The sequence below is a fragment of the Nicotiana tomentosiformis genome, chromosome 7 (genome assembly GCF_000390325.3).
Source record: "Nicotiana tomentosiformis chromosome 7, ASM39032v3, whole genome shotgun sequence".
NCBI lineage: Eukaryota > Viridiplantae > Streptophyta > Magnoliopsida > Solanales > Solanaceae > Nicotiana > Nicotiana tomentosiformis.
The window spans coordinates 28,521,901-28,539,455 of NC_090818.1; the positions used below are offsets into that span (position 1 = coordinate 28,521,901).

A 17,555-nucleotide genomic window follows, 5' to 3' on the forward strand; every position below is an offset into this window, starting at 1 on the left:
GACACCATGAAAATTACAATCTCAAGGGACATTATTTTTCATGAAACTATTTTTCCTTTTAAATCTGGCAAAACATCTTCTATTTTCTATCATCCTAATCCAGTTCATGATGGTGTTAGAGGTCTAAATGATGTAGCTATGTATGACACCACTTCTTGAGCTTTTTCTCCCTTTGTAGTTCCTCATGCTCTTTCTCCAGTCCCTGCTTCTTCTTCTCCAACCCCTACTACTTCTTCTTCTCCAACCCCTAATCTTTCTCCTTCTACAGTCACTGCTTCTTGTCCTCCTACTACATCTTCCGATTCTAATCTTCAAGTGAGACAGTTTTCTAGACCTCACACAGTGCCATCTTATTTTAAAAAACTATGTTTGCTATTCAGCTCCTTCTTCTCCTCTCTTTACACTTACCAATTATTCCATTGTCCATACTCACTTGTGTCTGAGCAGTTTATCATGTAATAATAAAAATTTAATGAGGTATGTTAGCACTATACAAGAACCTGTTAGTTTCCAGCAGGCTATTTTTCACCCTACATGGCCGGAAGCAATGAACAAAGAATTTGAGGCCCTTGAGGCTAATAAAACTTGGTCTATTGTTCCATTACCCCCTGAGAAGAAACCAATTGGTAATAAATGGATGTATAAAATCAAGCAAAGGGCAGATGGAACCACTGAAAGATTTAAAGCTAGACTTGTCATTAGGGATGATACACAACAAGAAGGGGTTGACTACACTGACACTTTCTCTCCTGTTGTCAGATGACAACCATTAGAAATGTCATAGATGTAGCTTTCAAAAAATGTCGGGACATGTTTCAATTGGACGTTAATAATGCATTTTTATATGAGGATTTAGAAGAGGATGCTTATATGAAAATTCCACTAGAAATGTCTGTCTCGTCTCCTAATCTGGTTTGCAAGTTGTAAAAGTCCTTGTATGGCCTCAAACAAGCTTCTAGGCAATGATATTCTAAACTTAGTAATGCTTTGTGTTCTAGAGGATATGTCGCTTAAAGAATGATTATTCTTTGTTTTTGAAAAATTCTTCAACTTCTATTGTGATTGTAGCAGTGTATGTAGATGATGTTCTTGTAACTCGAGATGATCACAATAAAATTTCTGCTTTAAAGTCCTTCTTTGATTCTCAGTTTCGTATTAAATATCTAGGGTATTTGCATTATTTTTTGGGTTTGGAGGTTCTTCGTGAACCGGGTGGTGTTATCATTACTCAACGCAAGTTTGCATTGGATTTGTTACAAGAGTTTGATTGTGATACTGGCTCAGGTGTTTCTGCTCCTTTACTTGCCTCCGTTAAATTGACTTTTGCTGATGGTGTCTTGTTGGATGACCCTCTTTCATATAGAAAACTAGTTAATTGCCCGCGCTCCGCGCTACATAATATACCTTTTTGTACATATAGTGGACACAAAAGATATAAAAATTTAAAATAATAAAATATGGATTTAAAATAAAGATATAATTGTAAGACATAAATGATTACAAAATATAAAATCAAGGGTATAACAAAAATACATATAAACACACAAAATAGAAATAGAAATATAAATACAAATTAAAGCATCACACACTTTCTCTTAGAGATTTATAATTAACGACCCTCTGAATTGGGGAAGATAAGTTAACATTCATTTCATAGTGAAAAGTGTAATATACCACCTAACGATTTTGAGGTGCGTTAGGGCACCTATTTGTAAATAACTCTGTTTGACTAGTCAACGCCACCAAAGATCGGGTAAGTACTTAAATTACCTCAAAGAGAAGGTGTTAGGCACTCTTCGAGGTCCATAACTGTGGGTCCCAACCGAACTTTAGACTATGTGGATTATATAGTTAAGCTAGGTGATCAAATAGAAAGGAAGTTTAGAAGTCGTAGAGTCTTGTTAAAACATATAAGAGTCCATACAAGTCTTAATAACTACGTTAGTACAAACCACGTTGATCTATGTTAAGTATGAATAACATGCACGTAATAAAAAAAAGGGTCCTAAGTTTTTTAGCCAAAAGGATCACCCCGTGCAACATAAATAATACTTCGCAACTCCCTTTAGGGGTTGCTCATATTTTTCAGCGGGCACAGACTATCAACTCCTGCTACCCGATTACTATGTTGAAGTTGCTTACTTAAGAGAGTTCTAATTTATTTATAAGTCGTACCCTATGCGTGCACTACCCATCCCATGCCTATGGTTCAGGAGGCTTTGGACCTACTATTTGGTAGTTCTAAACTCAACTCAGGTGCACAAAATGATAAAACTAGGCGACAATCAAAAACATATAGGATTGCATATAATTACAATAAAATGATCAAATAACCTCCACACATATACAAAAAAGCACGCAAACTGATTTCTGGTTTTAGGCAGTAGAACATTTCAAAATTAAGACATAGAGTCCTTAAGTCCTATAGGCATGATCTCTATATGATTCCAACATTATACAGGTAGTGCTGCAGTTTCTGGACTAACGTATGGGAAAATTGGAGCATTACAAGTCCTATAGGCGTGATTTCTAATTATTTGCGTAATAGGGTAGTGAAGTCGTTTGAAAACACAAGATTAGCAGCGTCAATCAACATCCTATGGGAAAGATTTCTAACACTTGACAAATGGACTCGATTTTATAATACTTTATCCCTATAGGCATTCTATCTAAGTGAAGCAGTACAAAATAACACAAAGTAGTTGATTAATTAGTTATGACCCTATAGTCATGGCATCTAGGTAAGTAAAGGTATTGCATTGTTGCATTCTACAGACATGTTATCTAAGAGTGTTGGATAGTAGACATGGAAACAAATGTAGCATATTTGACAAATGAAGTGAAGTGTGTGCGTGATTCCTATAGGCATGCTTTCTATTAGTGTAAAACACATGAAACTAAATAGCATATATGGCATGTTGAACAAAATAGAAAATAGACCACGTAGGCCCTATAGACATGTTTTCTACCCTTTATACAAGCATTAGAATGTACCTGATTTTCAAATTTCACTGATTTTCCCAACTGTCTAGTTTACAAATTATTACTGCCCAAATTAATGAATATGAGTAAAAATATTACACATTGGACAACAGCTGGCCCAAGGGCAGGCCCAAATAAAAATAACCCAGCAATGTCTGGGCCTTCAACAGATTCATTCCCACTCGAACAGCAAACCCGGATCCAAACGTATCTCAAACAAGTGGGTGTGCCATTTGCACAACCCAGGGCTACGCATGAGTTCATGCCATACCCAGTGATTACAGACAAACCACTTAGCCATATGAGCTAATGGACCACACATAGCAATCAATCAAACCACCTTGAGGTAATACCGCATAGGGACAAGATTGCATGAGATTCAGCAAGATTCACATGAAAGCATATTGGCACTTGCATTTTTAGGAGATAGGGTGACAAGATTGATCAAACATGAAACTAGGAGAACCAGTATAACTTAGTCTCCACATGACATGAAAAACTAACAACATAAATTCATAACAAGTGAAAGAGTATAACATGCGCAATATTAGCAGAGTTGGAGAGGCATATCACTTAGGTTGACATGGTAAGCACATATACACACTTAGTTTTTCAGAACAACGAGTTTATAGTGAGCTATAAACCAAAGTTAGCCTAAAAGAGATTCAAAACTGGGATTCTAAGGCATGAAGGTATAATAAAGTCATAGTCAGAGAATGACAATTAGACATAGTAAACAAATAAGTAGGCGTGGTCTACGACAGACAACAGGCAGCCTAGCATGCTAAGTATAACACAAAGATTCCAAAGTCTAAAGAATTCATGATGAATATGAAGGTCAGGTGACACTTGAGAAGGTCAGAATTCATAACAGGCAAAGACTAGATTGTCACATAAAGGCTAGATGATGCATTTCATCTTATAGGCTATAAGCAGTATCAAGCAACACATGATTGGACCAAACATGGAACACACATTAAGCTCACAATTGGCTGTCACCACAATTAGGAATTGGTCACATTTAAAGTATCGAAACACATGATTTGGTTATCATGATAGTACAGAACAAGGCAAGAAGCCAAACTTAGAACGGGTAAACATGATGGTCATTCAGGTTGGACACAATTAAGGTAGCATATTAGGCTAAGCATCTAGGCATGACTTGCAGAGAAATAGCAAATTAGGCATACGAGATTCAATATAAAGAAAGCAATTTCGAGCAAGAGTATAGTCTCACAAAGGGGTTTCAGTGCGAGAAATTAAACAAAGTTGAACAACCATCAATTAGGTTTCAATTACGAATCAGGCAGACATCATGAATCAACTTAACTATACACATTTGAGTTAACATCAAGACTTGCACAGAATTGGAGCTAATGGAGCTATAGAGTAATGCTAAAATATATAGAATCATATATGAAATGGCCTAATATCGAAATTAACTCAGAGAAATCCAGACAACACTAATGCACATAACATAAGCACAAACAGAAAGGAGTAGAGTTACGAGGGTACATGGCACTAACCAGTTGCAAACAAATGGACTACGAGTAGTGCTTGCACTGGAGGAAGGTTAACAAAATATGGTGGCCTTGGCTTTCAGCCGACCAAAAGATTGAGCCTCAAAATAGATTAAGACAAGAAAGAATAAGTAAGACAGTAGTATTTTTTAGCGACTAGCGTCTGTTTAAAGGGGAAATTGGGGAGGGGTTTATATAGAATCAAAATTAAGTACCCAAACAAGGAAAAACAGTCGATTAAACACAAATAAGGAAAATATAGCATGCAAAATCGATTAGAATCAATTTAAGAAGAAATAGGCAAACCCTAATTTAAAACAAAGAACAAAAATGGTAAAAACATCTCACTGAATCAGACCCATAGAGTCTGGTGGTGAGTGTATATAGATGAAATATCGTCTAAGTCTTGAAGATTGAGGACGATTTTTCATAACTCAGGGCCTGGTATTTTCCAAGAATAGGCGAGTACTAAGTAACATCAAGAGCGTGTGAGTAGTAGCGGGGTAGTGTAAATAAGGTAAGCAGATCGTAGGACTCCATAGTATAACTCGATTCAGAGAGATTTTTGGGGGGTAAGACAACTAGGGTTCGTAGAAGATGAGAGCATGCGAGGGAGACTGGGAAAAGAAAATGGTCTTTAGGGTGGGGATATAAGGAGAGTGAGGGTTTTATTTCGGGCCGTTGATCATTTAAGATCAACGGCCAAGATTAAAAGGAAGGTGGGGCGGGTTGAATAAACGGGTCGCGATCGAGTTTTAAAAGGGGTCGTTTGATTGGGATGCTGAAGAGAAAAATGAATCGGCTAAGTGCTTGGGCCTGTAATTTGGTCCGAAATTAGCCTTGTATTGGGCTTTAAATGAAAGATGCAAAATTTATTTAAAATAATTTATAAAAAGTAATTTATAAATAATAAAAATATTACTTGTGCAGTAAAATGATTGAAAATAATAGCTTAATATTATAAAAATATAAAATGCTATTTTGGCACCAATAATATAATAAAATATAATTATGCATATAATATGGGTTATTATTGTAAAATTATGCAAATAGCTCAAAATTACAAATATAATTATATGCAAATGATGTAAAATATTATAAAATATATATATGGGTGCAAATAATAAATTTGGACGATTAAGTCATCACAAAATAATTTAAAGGGGTAATTAATGCATATTCAAGTAATTAAAATACAAGAAAATTAATTTTAAAGCTTTAAAAATTATAGAAAATACTTGTATAACTCTTGTTAATTAAGTAGTGATGCAAAATGATATTTTGAAAGTATATATACTATTTAAAAATATAAGGGCATAATTGGGTGTCAACAACTACCCCGCTTTACCCGGGAATGATGAAAGAGTTGTTGGGTAAAGAAAATGATGACCAATTTTGTCCGAAGTGAGTGAGGAGTGATGTGTTTTGAAAAAAATGGGGGTCAAACCCTGGTGCTTGAGTTGCCTACATATCCCTAGTATTACGGGAATCAGGCCGTGTGTAGTTCTGGATCCAACGACGAATGAAACCGATGGAGTTGTTATAAGAGTGGTCGTATGTTTCGAAAAGGATCTTTTGGATGCGATATTGTCGTGAGTAACGGAAGATCTCAGGTGGAGCTATGGATGTGATTTTGAACGTTATGGATATATAAGGCAAGTATTTGAGTGGTTGTGGGACAAAAGATAATCAATTACTGGTCGTTGGTTACGTTTGAGATAGTCAAGGATGTGAACGTTGAGAATGGAAACCGGAGCGAGAATTGCTCCTGTTTGTAGAACGGTTACCTTCTGAGTTACCTGCAAAACTTAAAACATGATGCACGCGAATATATATAGGTTATTGCAAAAATTTAAACATGATAAAAATTCCCTTCGGACTATGAAGATTGTCTTTGGACGATGAGGATGATGTCCTTAGACCATGATGTCACGGGCCATGAATAGTATGGTAAGGGATTCGCAGGCCATGGAATGGTATCCTCAGGCCATGAGGATGGTGCCTCTAGACTATGACGCCTTTGAATAATGATATGTAATTTCGAGAGATCCTTCGGCCATGGCATGATGTATTCGGGCTATGAGGATGATGCCCTCAGACTATGACGCCTTCGGACAATATGGCAATATTTTAGGCCCATGAGATGCAAAGATGTGATGATAACAATAGTTTGGTAGAGGGAACATGTAATGCTTAGTCATATGAGAGAACGAGATGAGAAAAGACAAGATTTAGTCTTGTATGAGATGAGGGTAGTTCTTAGCCCGATGCGAAGAACGGAGACATTGTTTAGTCTCATGCAAGGAAAGGCAACTCCTAGCCTTATGCAATAATGGAGGTAATCTTAGCCTCGTGCAAGAAATGGAGACAGTGCTTAGTCTCATGCAAGGAAGGGCAGTGCTTAGCCTTATGCAATAATGGAGGCGGTGCTTAGCCTTATAGAGACAATGCTTAGTCTCATGCAAGGAAAGACAATGCTTAACTTTATGCGATAATGGAGGCAATGCTTAGCCTCATGCAATGAATGGAGACAGTGTTTAGTCTCATGCAAAGGAAGGCAATGCCTAGCCTTATGCAACGTGGAGGCAGTGCTTAGCCTTATGCGAAGAATGGAGACAGTGTTTAGTCTCATACAAAGAAATGTAGTGCTTAGCCTTATGCAACGAAAGGTAGTGCTTAGCCTTATATAATGTGGAGACAGTTCTCAGTCTCATGCAAAGTAAGGCAATGCTTAGCCTTATGCGATGATAAGGGCAATGCTTAGCCCTATGCAAGAAAAACAATGACTAACTGCGAGAGAGTAAAGCATTTCTTAGCTTGATGTATTTGAGTTTGGCGATTCTTGTTGGTGTGAAGATAGTGATATTGTTGTGTGTATGTGTTTGCGGATGTTCCTGTTATGTTCACTGTGCCTGCGTCCAAAGAAAAAATCGTGCGTTTTGGATATGGGGAAAGGTTGGTTCGTGCTCTCAATTTCTTGCTTCGCCTTTACTCTTGTCTTGAGGTCCTGCTTGAGTCACCCTGGGTAACATCTGGCTGCCATAGGAACCAAAAAACAAAATTCAAAAAACATGCATGCATTTGACAAATTATTTATAAAAATGTAGTTGTTTGAAATATGTGATAATGCACGAGATTAAATAATTTTGATGAACTAATGACTGTGACGCATTTTGAGACATTGCAACCTCCTTGATTCAGAATTTTGAGGATCTTCCTCAAAATTCTGCCCCAGTTTAAATGCATACTTCTGTCAATACATTCTTTAGCGGTTCCAAACATGATAAGTTCGGGAAAACTTGAGACCTTACCCCAGTTCCTGACCATAAGGGAAATGAAGATTTTATTATGAGATGACCGAACCCACATGGCTGCCTACATATCCCCTCTTAAATGGGAATCAGGTCAAGCGTAGTTCAATACATCAAATAGAAAGTGCAAACACAATCTTAAACATAGTATATCTTGACTGCATCCGAATTGATAGGTTTTGGCCAAATCTCTCCATCCATTTCTGTAAGTATAAGTGCTTCTCCTATTAATACCCGGTGAACCATGTAAGGGCCTTTCCAGTTGGGTGAGAATTTCCCCTTTGCTTCATCCTGATGTGGCAAGATTCGCTTTAGTACCAACTGCCCCGACGTGAATTGCCTCGACCTGACCTTTTTGTTGAAAGATCTTTCCATTCTATTCTAGTAGAGTTGACCGTGACATACTACGTTCATTCTTTTTCCATCAATGAGAGCTAGTTGTTCATACCAGCTTCATACCCATTCCGCATCGCTGAGCTCGGCTTCTTGTATAATTTTTAAGGAAGGGATTTCCACTTCGGCGGGAATAACGACTTCAGTACCATAAACCAGTAGATAGAGAGTTGCCCCAGTTGATGTATGAACTTTGGTGCGATACCCGAGCAAAGCAAATGGTAGCTTCTCGTGCCATTGTTTGTAATTGTCTACTATTTCCCTCAATATCTTCTTGATGTTCTTGTTGGTGTCTTCTATGGTTCCGTTCATTTGCGGCATGTATGCTGTAGAGTTCTGATGCTTGTTCTTGAATGTTTCACACATGGATTTCATCAAGTAGTTGTTGAGATTGGCGGCATTGTCAGTAATGATTTACTCTGGTACTCCAAATCGACAAACGATGCGGTCCCGGACAAAATCTGCTATAACCTTCTTAGTTACAGCTTTATAAGATGCGGCTTCAACCCATTTTGTGAAGTAGTCTATAGACAACAGAATGAACCTATGTCAGTTTGAAGCATCGGGTTCAATTGGCCCGTTGACATCCATACCCCAAGCAGAGAAGGGCTAGGGCAAACTTGTTGTATTGAGTTCGTTAGGCAGTACTCGTATCATGTCAGCATGTATCTGGCATTGGTGACACTTTTGAACATATTTGATGCAGTCTATTTCCATAGTCATCCAGAAATACCCTGCTCTTAATATCTTCTTGGCTAGAACGGAACCATTCATGTGGGGTTCGCAAGTTCCGGCATGTATTTCCTCGAACAATCTAGACGCTTCCTTGGCATCGACACATCGCAGCAAACCCAAATCAAGAGTCTTTCTATATAGAATTCCTTCACTTTGAAAGAAATGGATGGCCAATCTTCGAAGCGTGCGCTTCTAAGTATGGATAACACTCTCTGGATATTTTCCTTTTTCCAAGTATTCCTTGATGTCGTGGAACCACGAATTTTCGTCAATCGCTTTTTCAATATGAGCACAATAATCTAGCTTCTTATGAATTCCTATTGGGATAGGATCGATAAAATTCTTGTCTAGGTGTTGTATCATAGAAGACAAAGTGGCTAATGCATCTACAAACTCATTCTGAATCCTTGGAAAATGTTTGAACTCTATCTTTGTGAACCTCTTAATCAGCTCTTGCACATAGTGCAAATATGGCAATATTTTGGTGTTCTTTGTGGCCCATTCCCTTAGAACCTGGTGCACCAACAGATCTAAATCTCATATTACCAGCAGCTCCTGAACGTTCATGTCAATGGCCAATCTGAGACCTAGAATGTAGGCCTCATATTCCGCCATGTTGTTGGTGCACGGAAACATGAGTTTTGCGGATACCGGATAATGTTGACCGGTTTTTGATACTAAGACAACTCCGATACCTACTCCTTTAAAGTTTGCTGCTCTGTCGAAGAACATCCTCCAACCATCGTATGCCTTGGTGATATCTTCTCCTACGAACGACACCTCTTCGTCGGGAAAATACATTTTTAATGGTTCGTATTCTCCGTCTACGGGATTTTTCGCCAAGTGATCCGCCAATGCTTGCCCTTTGATTGCCTTCTGAGTTACATAGACCATGTCGAATTCACTCATTAATACTTTCCACTTTGCTAACTTACCCGTAGGCATGGGTTTCTAAAAGATGTATTTTAGCGGATCCATCCTGGATATGAGATATGTAGTGCATGCATAGAAATAATGTCTCAATTTCTGAGCTATCCATGTCAAAGCACAACAGGTACATTCCAACAAAGAGTACCATGCTTCATAAGGCGTGAACTTCTTGCTTTGATAATATATCACTTGCTCATTTCTTGCAGTTTCATCATGTTATCCAGAACACAACTAAATGCCCCATCCAACACAGACAGATAAAGCGACAAAGGTCTTTCTAGTTCTTGTGGGACCAGCACGGGCGGTTTGGATAAATATTCTTTGATTTTGTCGAAGGTTTTCTGGCATTCTTCAGTCCAGCTTGTTGCAACATCTTTTCTCAGCATTCTGAAGATTGGCTCACATATCACCGTTGATTGTGCTATAAAACGGCTGATATAATTGAGGCACCCAAGAAAACTCATCACATCTTTCTTATTCTTTGGAGGCAGCGGGTCCTAAATAGCTTTGATTTTTGACGGGTATAACTCAATGCCCCGGCGACTAACGATGAAACCTAACAACTTTCCAGCAGGGACCCCAAAGGCACATTTTGCAGGGTTTAACTTCAAATTGTATTTTCGAAGTCGATCGAAAAATTATTTTAGGTCTACTATGTGATCCGAACTCCTTTTAGATTTGATGATAACATCATCCACGTACACCTCTATTTTCTTATGTATCATGTGTCACGGCCCAAAATTTCCACCTTTGGGACCGTGATGGCGCCTAACATTTCACTTGCTAGGCAAGCCAATGTTAGAATATAATTTGCCATTTTAACAAAATTTTAAATTAAATGACAACAAAGAAACAAATGCGGAAATAAAGTCTAAAATAAAGTGAATAATCCATAATAATCACGATGTCTAAATATCATCACAGAATTGGAGTCATAAGTGCACGAGCTTCTAGAATAATACAAACAAGGGTCTGAACGAAATAAAGCTGTCTGAAAGAAAGCACACAACTAAAATAAAGTAGAAGGGGACTTCAGAGCTGCGAACGTCGTGCAGCTATACCTCAAGTCTCCACTGGTAGCTGAATTCGAGCAAGTCTATGGTACGCCGCTAGGACCGACTCCGAAATCTGCACAAGAAGTGCAGAGTGTAGTATCAGTACAATCGACCCCATGTACTGGTAAGTGCCGAGCCTAACCTCGACAAAGTAGTGACGAGGCTAAGGCAGGTCACTTACATTAATCTGTACGCAATAATAGTAATAACAACAATAATAGAAATAAATCAGGTAACTCATTTTAACAGTTGAAGCCAACTCATCAGTCATATCCAATTATTATTTCAATCAATTTCCGTTGCGGAGTGCAACCCGATCCCACAATATATTCATATTCAATTCTGTTGCAGCGTGCAACCCGATCCCAATATATCTTTTCAATCAATTCTGTTTCGGCATGCAACCCGCTCCTCCAATATATTCATTTCAATCAATTCTATTGCGACGTGCAACTCGTTCCTTCAATATATTCATTTCAATCAATTCTGTTGCGGCGTGCAACCTGTTCCTCCAATATATTCACTTTTATTTCCGTTGCGGCGTGCAACTCGCTCCTCCAATATATTCGTTTACCAATTCTTATAAAAGAAATTACTCCAATAAATGTAATAATTAATATAAAATTATAAGACAACAAGCATACAATAATTATGATTTATTAGAAATAAGTGATGACAAGTAGCAATTAATTGTAGAAATTAAGGATGTAATAGGCATTTTAATAATTAGTATGCTAAACGTCAAGTGGCAATCAAGTCACATAAATCAAATAAGCATGTAGCAATTATAGCATGGATTCAAGGCATGATATTGAGCAAAGAATATGAGAGAAATAATTAATATAGTAATTAATTCATAATTTAAAATAATTTATAATTTTTGAAGTAATTATGCAAACAATTAATTTGACTACGTATAGACACTCGTCACCTCGCCTATACATCATTCACATGCATTTCACATAATAATTAATTTAAGAGTTCTATTCCCTCAAGTCAAGGTTAACCACGATACTTACCTTGCTTCGCAACCAAATTCAAGTTTCCAATAAACCCTTGCCTCGCGAATTAGTGTCAAAAATCCTCAAATCTAGTCATAAACAATTTAATATATTCAATGCAAATCGTAGGAATTAATTCCATATGAATTTACTAATTTTCCGGATTAAAATCCGAAATTTATCTCAAAACATCATCAGTGGGACCCATGTCTCGAATCTCAGAAAAACTTATGAAATCCGAACATCCGTTTCGATACGAGTTAAACCATATAAAAATTATTGAATTCCGACATCGGATTGGCTTTCAAATTTTCATTTTACATTTTTGAAAGATTTTATAAAAATCTGATTTTTCTTCCATAAATTCACGAATTCATGATGTAAATGAGTATGGAATCATGAAATATAATCAATATAGGATAAGGAATACTTACCCCCAATGTTTTCCCGTGAAAATCGCCCAAATTTCGTCTTACCCGAGCTCAAAATTGGAAATGGAAGAAAATGGAACGAAATCCCATTTCCAGAACTTAAGTTCTGTTTGCCCAAATTTTACCTTATGCGATCGCGAAGCACATTTTTTTTAGGATGCCCAGCTTTGCTCTACGCGAACGCGGAAGGGCTTATTCGATCGCGAAGAACTTTTTCTCAGCCTTACGCAATCGCGTACTGCCTTATGCGATCGCATAGCACAAATGTTGTGCCCAACTTCTGCCTTCATTTCTCCTACGGGAACGCAGCTTGACCCTCGCGTTTGCGGTGCTTTGCTTGCTGCCACTATGCGATCACGGACATTACTATGCGATCACATAGTTTAAATTTTCATCAGTGCCATTAAGCCTTCGCGATCGCGTATGTAGCCACGTGATCGCATAGAAGGAAACCAGATGACAGCTGAAACTAAGTAAAAACCAGATTTTATAATTTCCAAACCACCCGTAGCCTATCCGAAATTCACTCGGGCCCTCGAGGCTCCAACCCAAACATGCACACATGTCCAATAACCTTATACAAACTCACTCGTGTAATCAAAACACCAATTTAATACCTAGAACTACGAATAGGACGCCGAATCAAATGAATTTTTTTAAAAAAACTTTAGAATTTCTATTTTCACAACCGAACATCCGAATCACGTCATATCAACTCCGCTTCTCACCAAATTTGACAGACAAGTCATAAATGATATAACAGACCTATGAATATTTTCAGAACTCAAATCCGGCCTCGATATCAATAAAAGTCAATTTGTGGTGAAACTTTGAAATCTTTAAGCCTTTAGGCTTCTAGTTTTCGCCAACTGGCGATAATTCAAGCTAGAGACCTCTAAATTAAATTATGAGCATACACACAAGTCCTAAATTATGATACGGACCTACCAGAACTGTCAAAACACTGATCCGAGTCCGTTTGCTCAAAATGTTGATCAAAGTCAACTCAGTTGAGTTTTAAGGCTCTATTTCACATTTTAATCAATTTTTCATATAAAAATTTTCCAAAAAATTATACGGACTGTGCACGCAGGTCGAAAAATGATGAATAGTGCTTTTCGAGTCTTAGAACACAGAATTAATTATCAAATTTAAAGATGACCTTTTGGGTCATCACATTATATCATGGAAGATGGTCGTCATGGCCCTCATGTAGGTGGCCCAAGCATTCTTCAAACCAAACGGCATCATCTTGTAATAATATTCCCCATGGTGTGATAAAGGCAGTCTTTTCGACGTCCTCTTCATCCATCCAAATATGATGGTATCATGCCAAGCAATCCACAAAGGATTGGAGTTCATGCTTGGCGCAGTTGTCAATTAGTATGTGTATGTTGGGCAGCGGGAAATCATCCTTAGGACTTGTTCTGTTCAAATATCGGTAATCAACACACACTCTAACTTTCCCATATTTCTTCGGAACCGGCAGAATGTTGGCTAACCATGTCGGGTATTCGACCACTTAGAAAACCTTGGCTTTGATTTGCTTGGTGACCTCCTCTTTTATCTTCAAACTCATATCTGGCTTGAACTTTTTGAGCTTTTGCTTCACCGGTGGACACATGGGATTGGTGGGTATTTGTGAGCTACTATGGATGTGCTTAAACCAGTCATATCGTCGTAGGACCATTCAAAGATTTCCTCATACTCCTTTAGGAATCTGATATACTCTTATTTCTTTAACGGTGATAGATGAATGCTTATATGCGTTTCCTTGACTGTTTTGGAATCCCTTAAGTTGACGGCCTTAGTTTCCTCCAAATTAGAATTTGGTTTGTTTTCAAAGTTCTCTACTTCTCTGATGATTTCCTCAGGTATTATATCATCTTTCGGATCCTCTGAATCGCTGTCCTTATGTTGCATTGTCTCATTACATGTCACAGTCGTAGGTTCATCAGGATATGTAATAATTATGCTAAAAATAATGTAGAAAGATAATAATAAATATGAAAAGCAGTAATGCATTAATAAAACTTTAAAAATGTCAACAAGTACGACTCGATGGCTCGAGTAATTATTTCAAAACAAAATACTGAAAATGTCTTAAAAGCTCAAAACTATTTGAAAATAATTCATGCTAATTTGCCAAGCTACCCAGGAACTCGGCGAGTCCGGGAAGGTGCAGTGGTCCAATTCTTGAGAACATTTCCTTCTTCCATGGTTTGAATGGTAAGGTCTTCCTCCTCCTCCTCCTCCTCCTCAATAATTGCACTGCAATCCATGTTTTCTTCATCTAGAAACAACTTTCTCATGCCAGCCAAAACCTCATCCTCTTCAGATCACCATATTATATTAGCCTAATGGAATGTCTGGTGCAGAGGTGGTACGGGTTGTTCCAATGGATAATAAGGAGCACGCCATGGTGATGTCCAATCCTGATATTCTTCCCATGTGTATTCATATCCGAGTCCAAAAGTCGTGCCATAGTACTATGATTGTACGGGTTTGGTGATCCCCTGAAGCTTTTTGCCAAGACCCTTGCCTGGTTCAGACCCCGTCCATAATAATATGCTTTCGATATTGTTGCTCCACCATCGGTCCTTTTCAATTATGTTAACTCGTTCAATGTGATGATATGTTTCTCCACCCAGCTTCCTTTTATTTTCGACGACTAGAACGGTCTGGTTGGTGTAGATGGGGTTGCTCCCATCTCCATGGATGATCACTTCCTGATGATTCCACTCAAACTTCATAGTCTGGTGCAGATTTGAAGCCACTGCCCTGACTGCATGTATCCATAGCCATCCCACCAATAGATTGTAAGTAGCAGATATATCTAGCACTTGGAACTCGACATCAAACCAAGTCGGACCCATCTGTAGATTGAGGTTGATTTCTCCGTTAGTGGCTCTCTGAGATCCGTCGAACGCTTTCACATTCATGTTTCCCATTCGTATCTCGTACATGCCTTTACCCAATATTTTTAGAGTGGTCAACGGACATATATTCAGTCTAGAACCTCCATCTATCAAGACCCTGGCGATGAACTTATCTTCGAAGTGCATTGTGATGTGCAATGCCCTGTTGTGACTCAAAATTTTTGGTGGTAACTCGTGTTCGTGGAAAGTGATTTTGTGGCTCTCCAATACATGTCCAACCATGTTAGCCATCTCTCCACTAGTGATGCCGGCGGGTACATAAGCTTCGCTCAACACCTTCATCAAAGCATTTTTGTGCGTGTGTGAGTTTTGCAATAGTGATAAGATGGATATCTGACCGGGGGTTTTGTTCAAGAGATCATCAGTGACAGTCTCGACAACAGGCGGCTTAGGTGCAGCTTCCTTGCTCGTTCCTCCCAGATTCTTCGGTGTGTAAACTCTGCCAGTTCTGGTCATACCTTGCGCGACATCTGTTTCTCCCATTTTGGCTTTTCCCTTCCTTCTTATTTCCGCAACATAATCCCATGGGACGACATCAGACTGGTAAGATGGTGTGGGGGCTACCATCACAGTGAAGGGTGTAGCTACCTCAACTTCAAATGGCGCTTGGGTTTGAACCACAACTGGCGTGAGGGTGACCGAAGATGTTTTAGGAGCGTCTCCCTATTGAATGAGTCCAATGGACCCTTCTTGATCCCACTCCTCATCAGTTTCTATCATGTTCACTCCCTCACCTGTGTGATCCGAGAAAGGGTTGTTGCGAACATTTGGTACAACTTTCTTTGCTTGTATAACCTTAGTGTCGATTAGCGTCTGAATTTTATCTTTCAACGTGTGACACTTCTCAATGGTATGACCCTTCATGGATGAATGATAAGCACATGTTTTGTTGGGGTTGATCCATTGGGAAGGATTTTCCACAACAATAGTTGGGTGACATAACCAGTGGCCTTCAGTCTCTTATACAGTTGGGCTATGGGTTGAGTAATTGGGTGTATTATCTAGGAGGTCTGCGGTCAAAATTTGGACATGGCTTTGGGTAATTTTGGCGGGTGAGTGGAGGTGAATGGTAATATGTAGGTTGAGTGTTATAGGTAAGGTATGCGGTGGCAGGGTATTGGTATTTTGGGGGTGAGGGTTGATATATGGGTGGAGGTGTTTGGTATGTGTGGGGAGACTTGGGACCCTAGGCTACCATCACGGCACCCATTTCCTTCTTCTTTGAAATACCTCCTGATTGCAATGATTTATTCGTGGCCTGTAGCGCCTCAAAATTGGTTACCATACCGCTCTTAATTCCTTCTTTTATTCTTTCTCCTAGCTTGATGATGTCGGAGAACTTGTGATTTTCACTGACCATTAACCTTTCATAATATTGTGGATCTTGAGCTCTAACAAAGAACTTGTTCATTTGTTCTTCTTCAAGTGCTGGCCTTACCTTTGCGACCTCTGATCTCCAATGAGTAGCATACTCGCGGAAGGTTTCTGTGGGCTTCTTCTTGAGGTTTTGAATGTTGAAAATGTCTAGCGCATTTTCCAAGTTGAACCTGAATCTATCCATGAAATCTGATGCCATACTCACCCAACTAACCCACTTCTTTGGGTTTTGACTGATATACCAAGACAAGGCGTCTCCCATAAGGCTTCGCATGAATAGTTTCATGCGTATTTGTTCATTCTTACCCACTCCCACAAGCATGTCATAGTATGTTCTCAGATGCACCTTCGGATCACCAGTACCATCAAACATTTCGAACTTAGGAGGTTTGTAACTCTCTGGCAGTTCCACATCCGGTTGAATGCATAGGTCTTCATAGTTTAGACCTTCAATACCCTTTCCACCTTCAACACTGTGGACTCTCCCTGTGAGATTCTTGAGTTCCTCTGCCATGTTTTTAATGAGCATGTCCTTCACAGTTGACTCGGGTATGCATAAAGTTTGCTGTGGGGTATGGGGTAAGGTTTCCACATATATCGGGTTGCTTTGATGAGTTCCCCGAACTTGGGTATATGGGTGGTCATTGGTCGAGTTTTGGGGATCGGGTACGGATTGTGGTGCATTTTGGGGGTGTGATAAGTAGTGGTTTGTGGGTATTGAGTTGGATAATGGTGGTGTTGTTGAGGTGTTGGCACTGGTGGCAGGTTAATTTTCTGGGAAAGTGCGGGATTATGATACTGGTGTGGTGCAGGAGGATTTGGTGGTGGATTTTGGTTTTGTGGGTTTTGTGGTGGCGTTTGGTTCAAGGTAGTCTGGTTTT

At 38.9% G+C, this 17,555-nt stretch overlaps 3 protein-coding genes across 3 annotated transcripts; all 3 read right to left on the minus strand.

Annotated features, from left to right (window-relative positions):
* Window positions 1-8,266: 8,266 nt before the first annotated feature.
* Window positions 8,267-8,572, minus strand: LOC138895397 (uncharacterized). Its single transcript, XM_070180082.1, has one exon. The coding sequence runs from the start codon at window positions 8,570-8,572 to the stop codon at window positions 8,267-8,269; it is 306 nt and encodes a 101-aa protein (XP_070036183.1).
* Window positions 8,573-9,133: 561 nt separating this feature from the next.
* Window positions 9,134-9,850, minus strand: LOC138895398 (uncharacterized). Its single transcript, XM_070180083.1, has 2 exons — window positions 9,593-9,850; window positions 9,134-9,454 (listed from the first exon to the last, which is right to left on the minus strand). The coding sequence occupies exons 1-2, from the start codon at window positions 9,848-9,850 to the stop codon at window positions 9,134-9,136; spliced, it is 579 nt and encodes a 192-aa protein (XP_070036184.1).
* Window positions 9,851-15,960: 6,110 nt separating this feature from the next.
* Window positions 15,961-17,188, minus strand: LOC138895399 (uncharacterized). The gene is made up of 2 exons (XM_070180084.1): window positions 16,493-17,188; window positions 15,961-16,155 (listed from the first exon to the last, which is right to left on the minus strand). The coding sequence occupies exons 1-2, from the start codon at window positions 17,186-17,188 to the stop codon at window positions 15,961-15,963; spliced, it is 891 nt and encodes a 296-aa protein (XP_070036185.1).
* Between the last annotated feature and the right edge of the window lie 367 nt (window positions 17,189-17,555).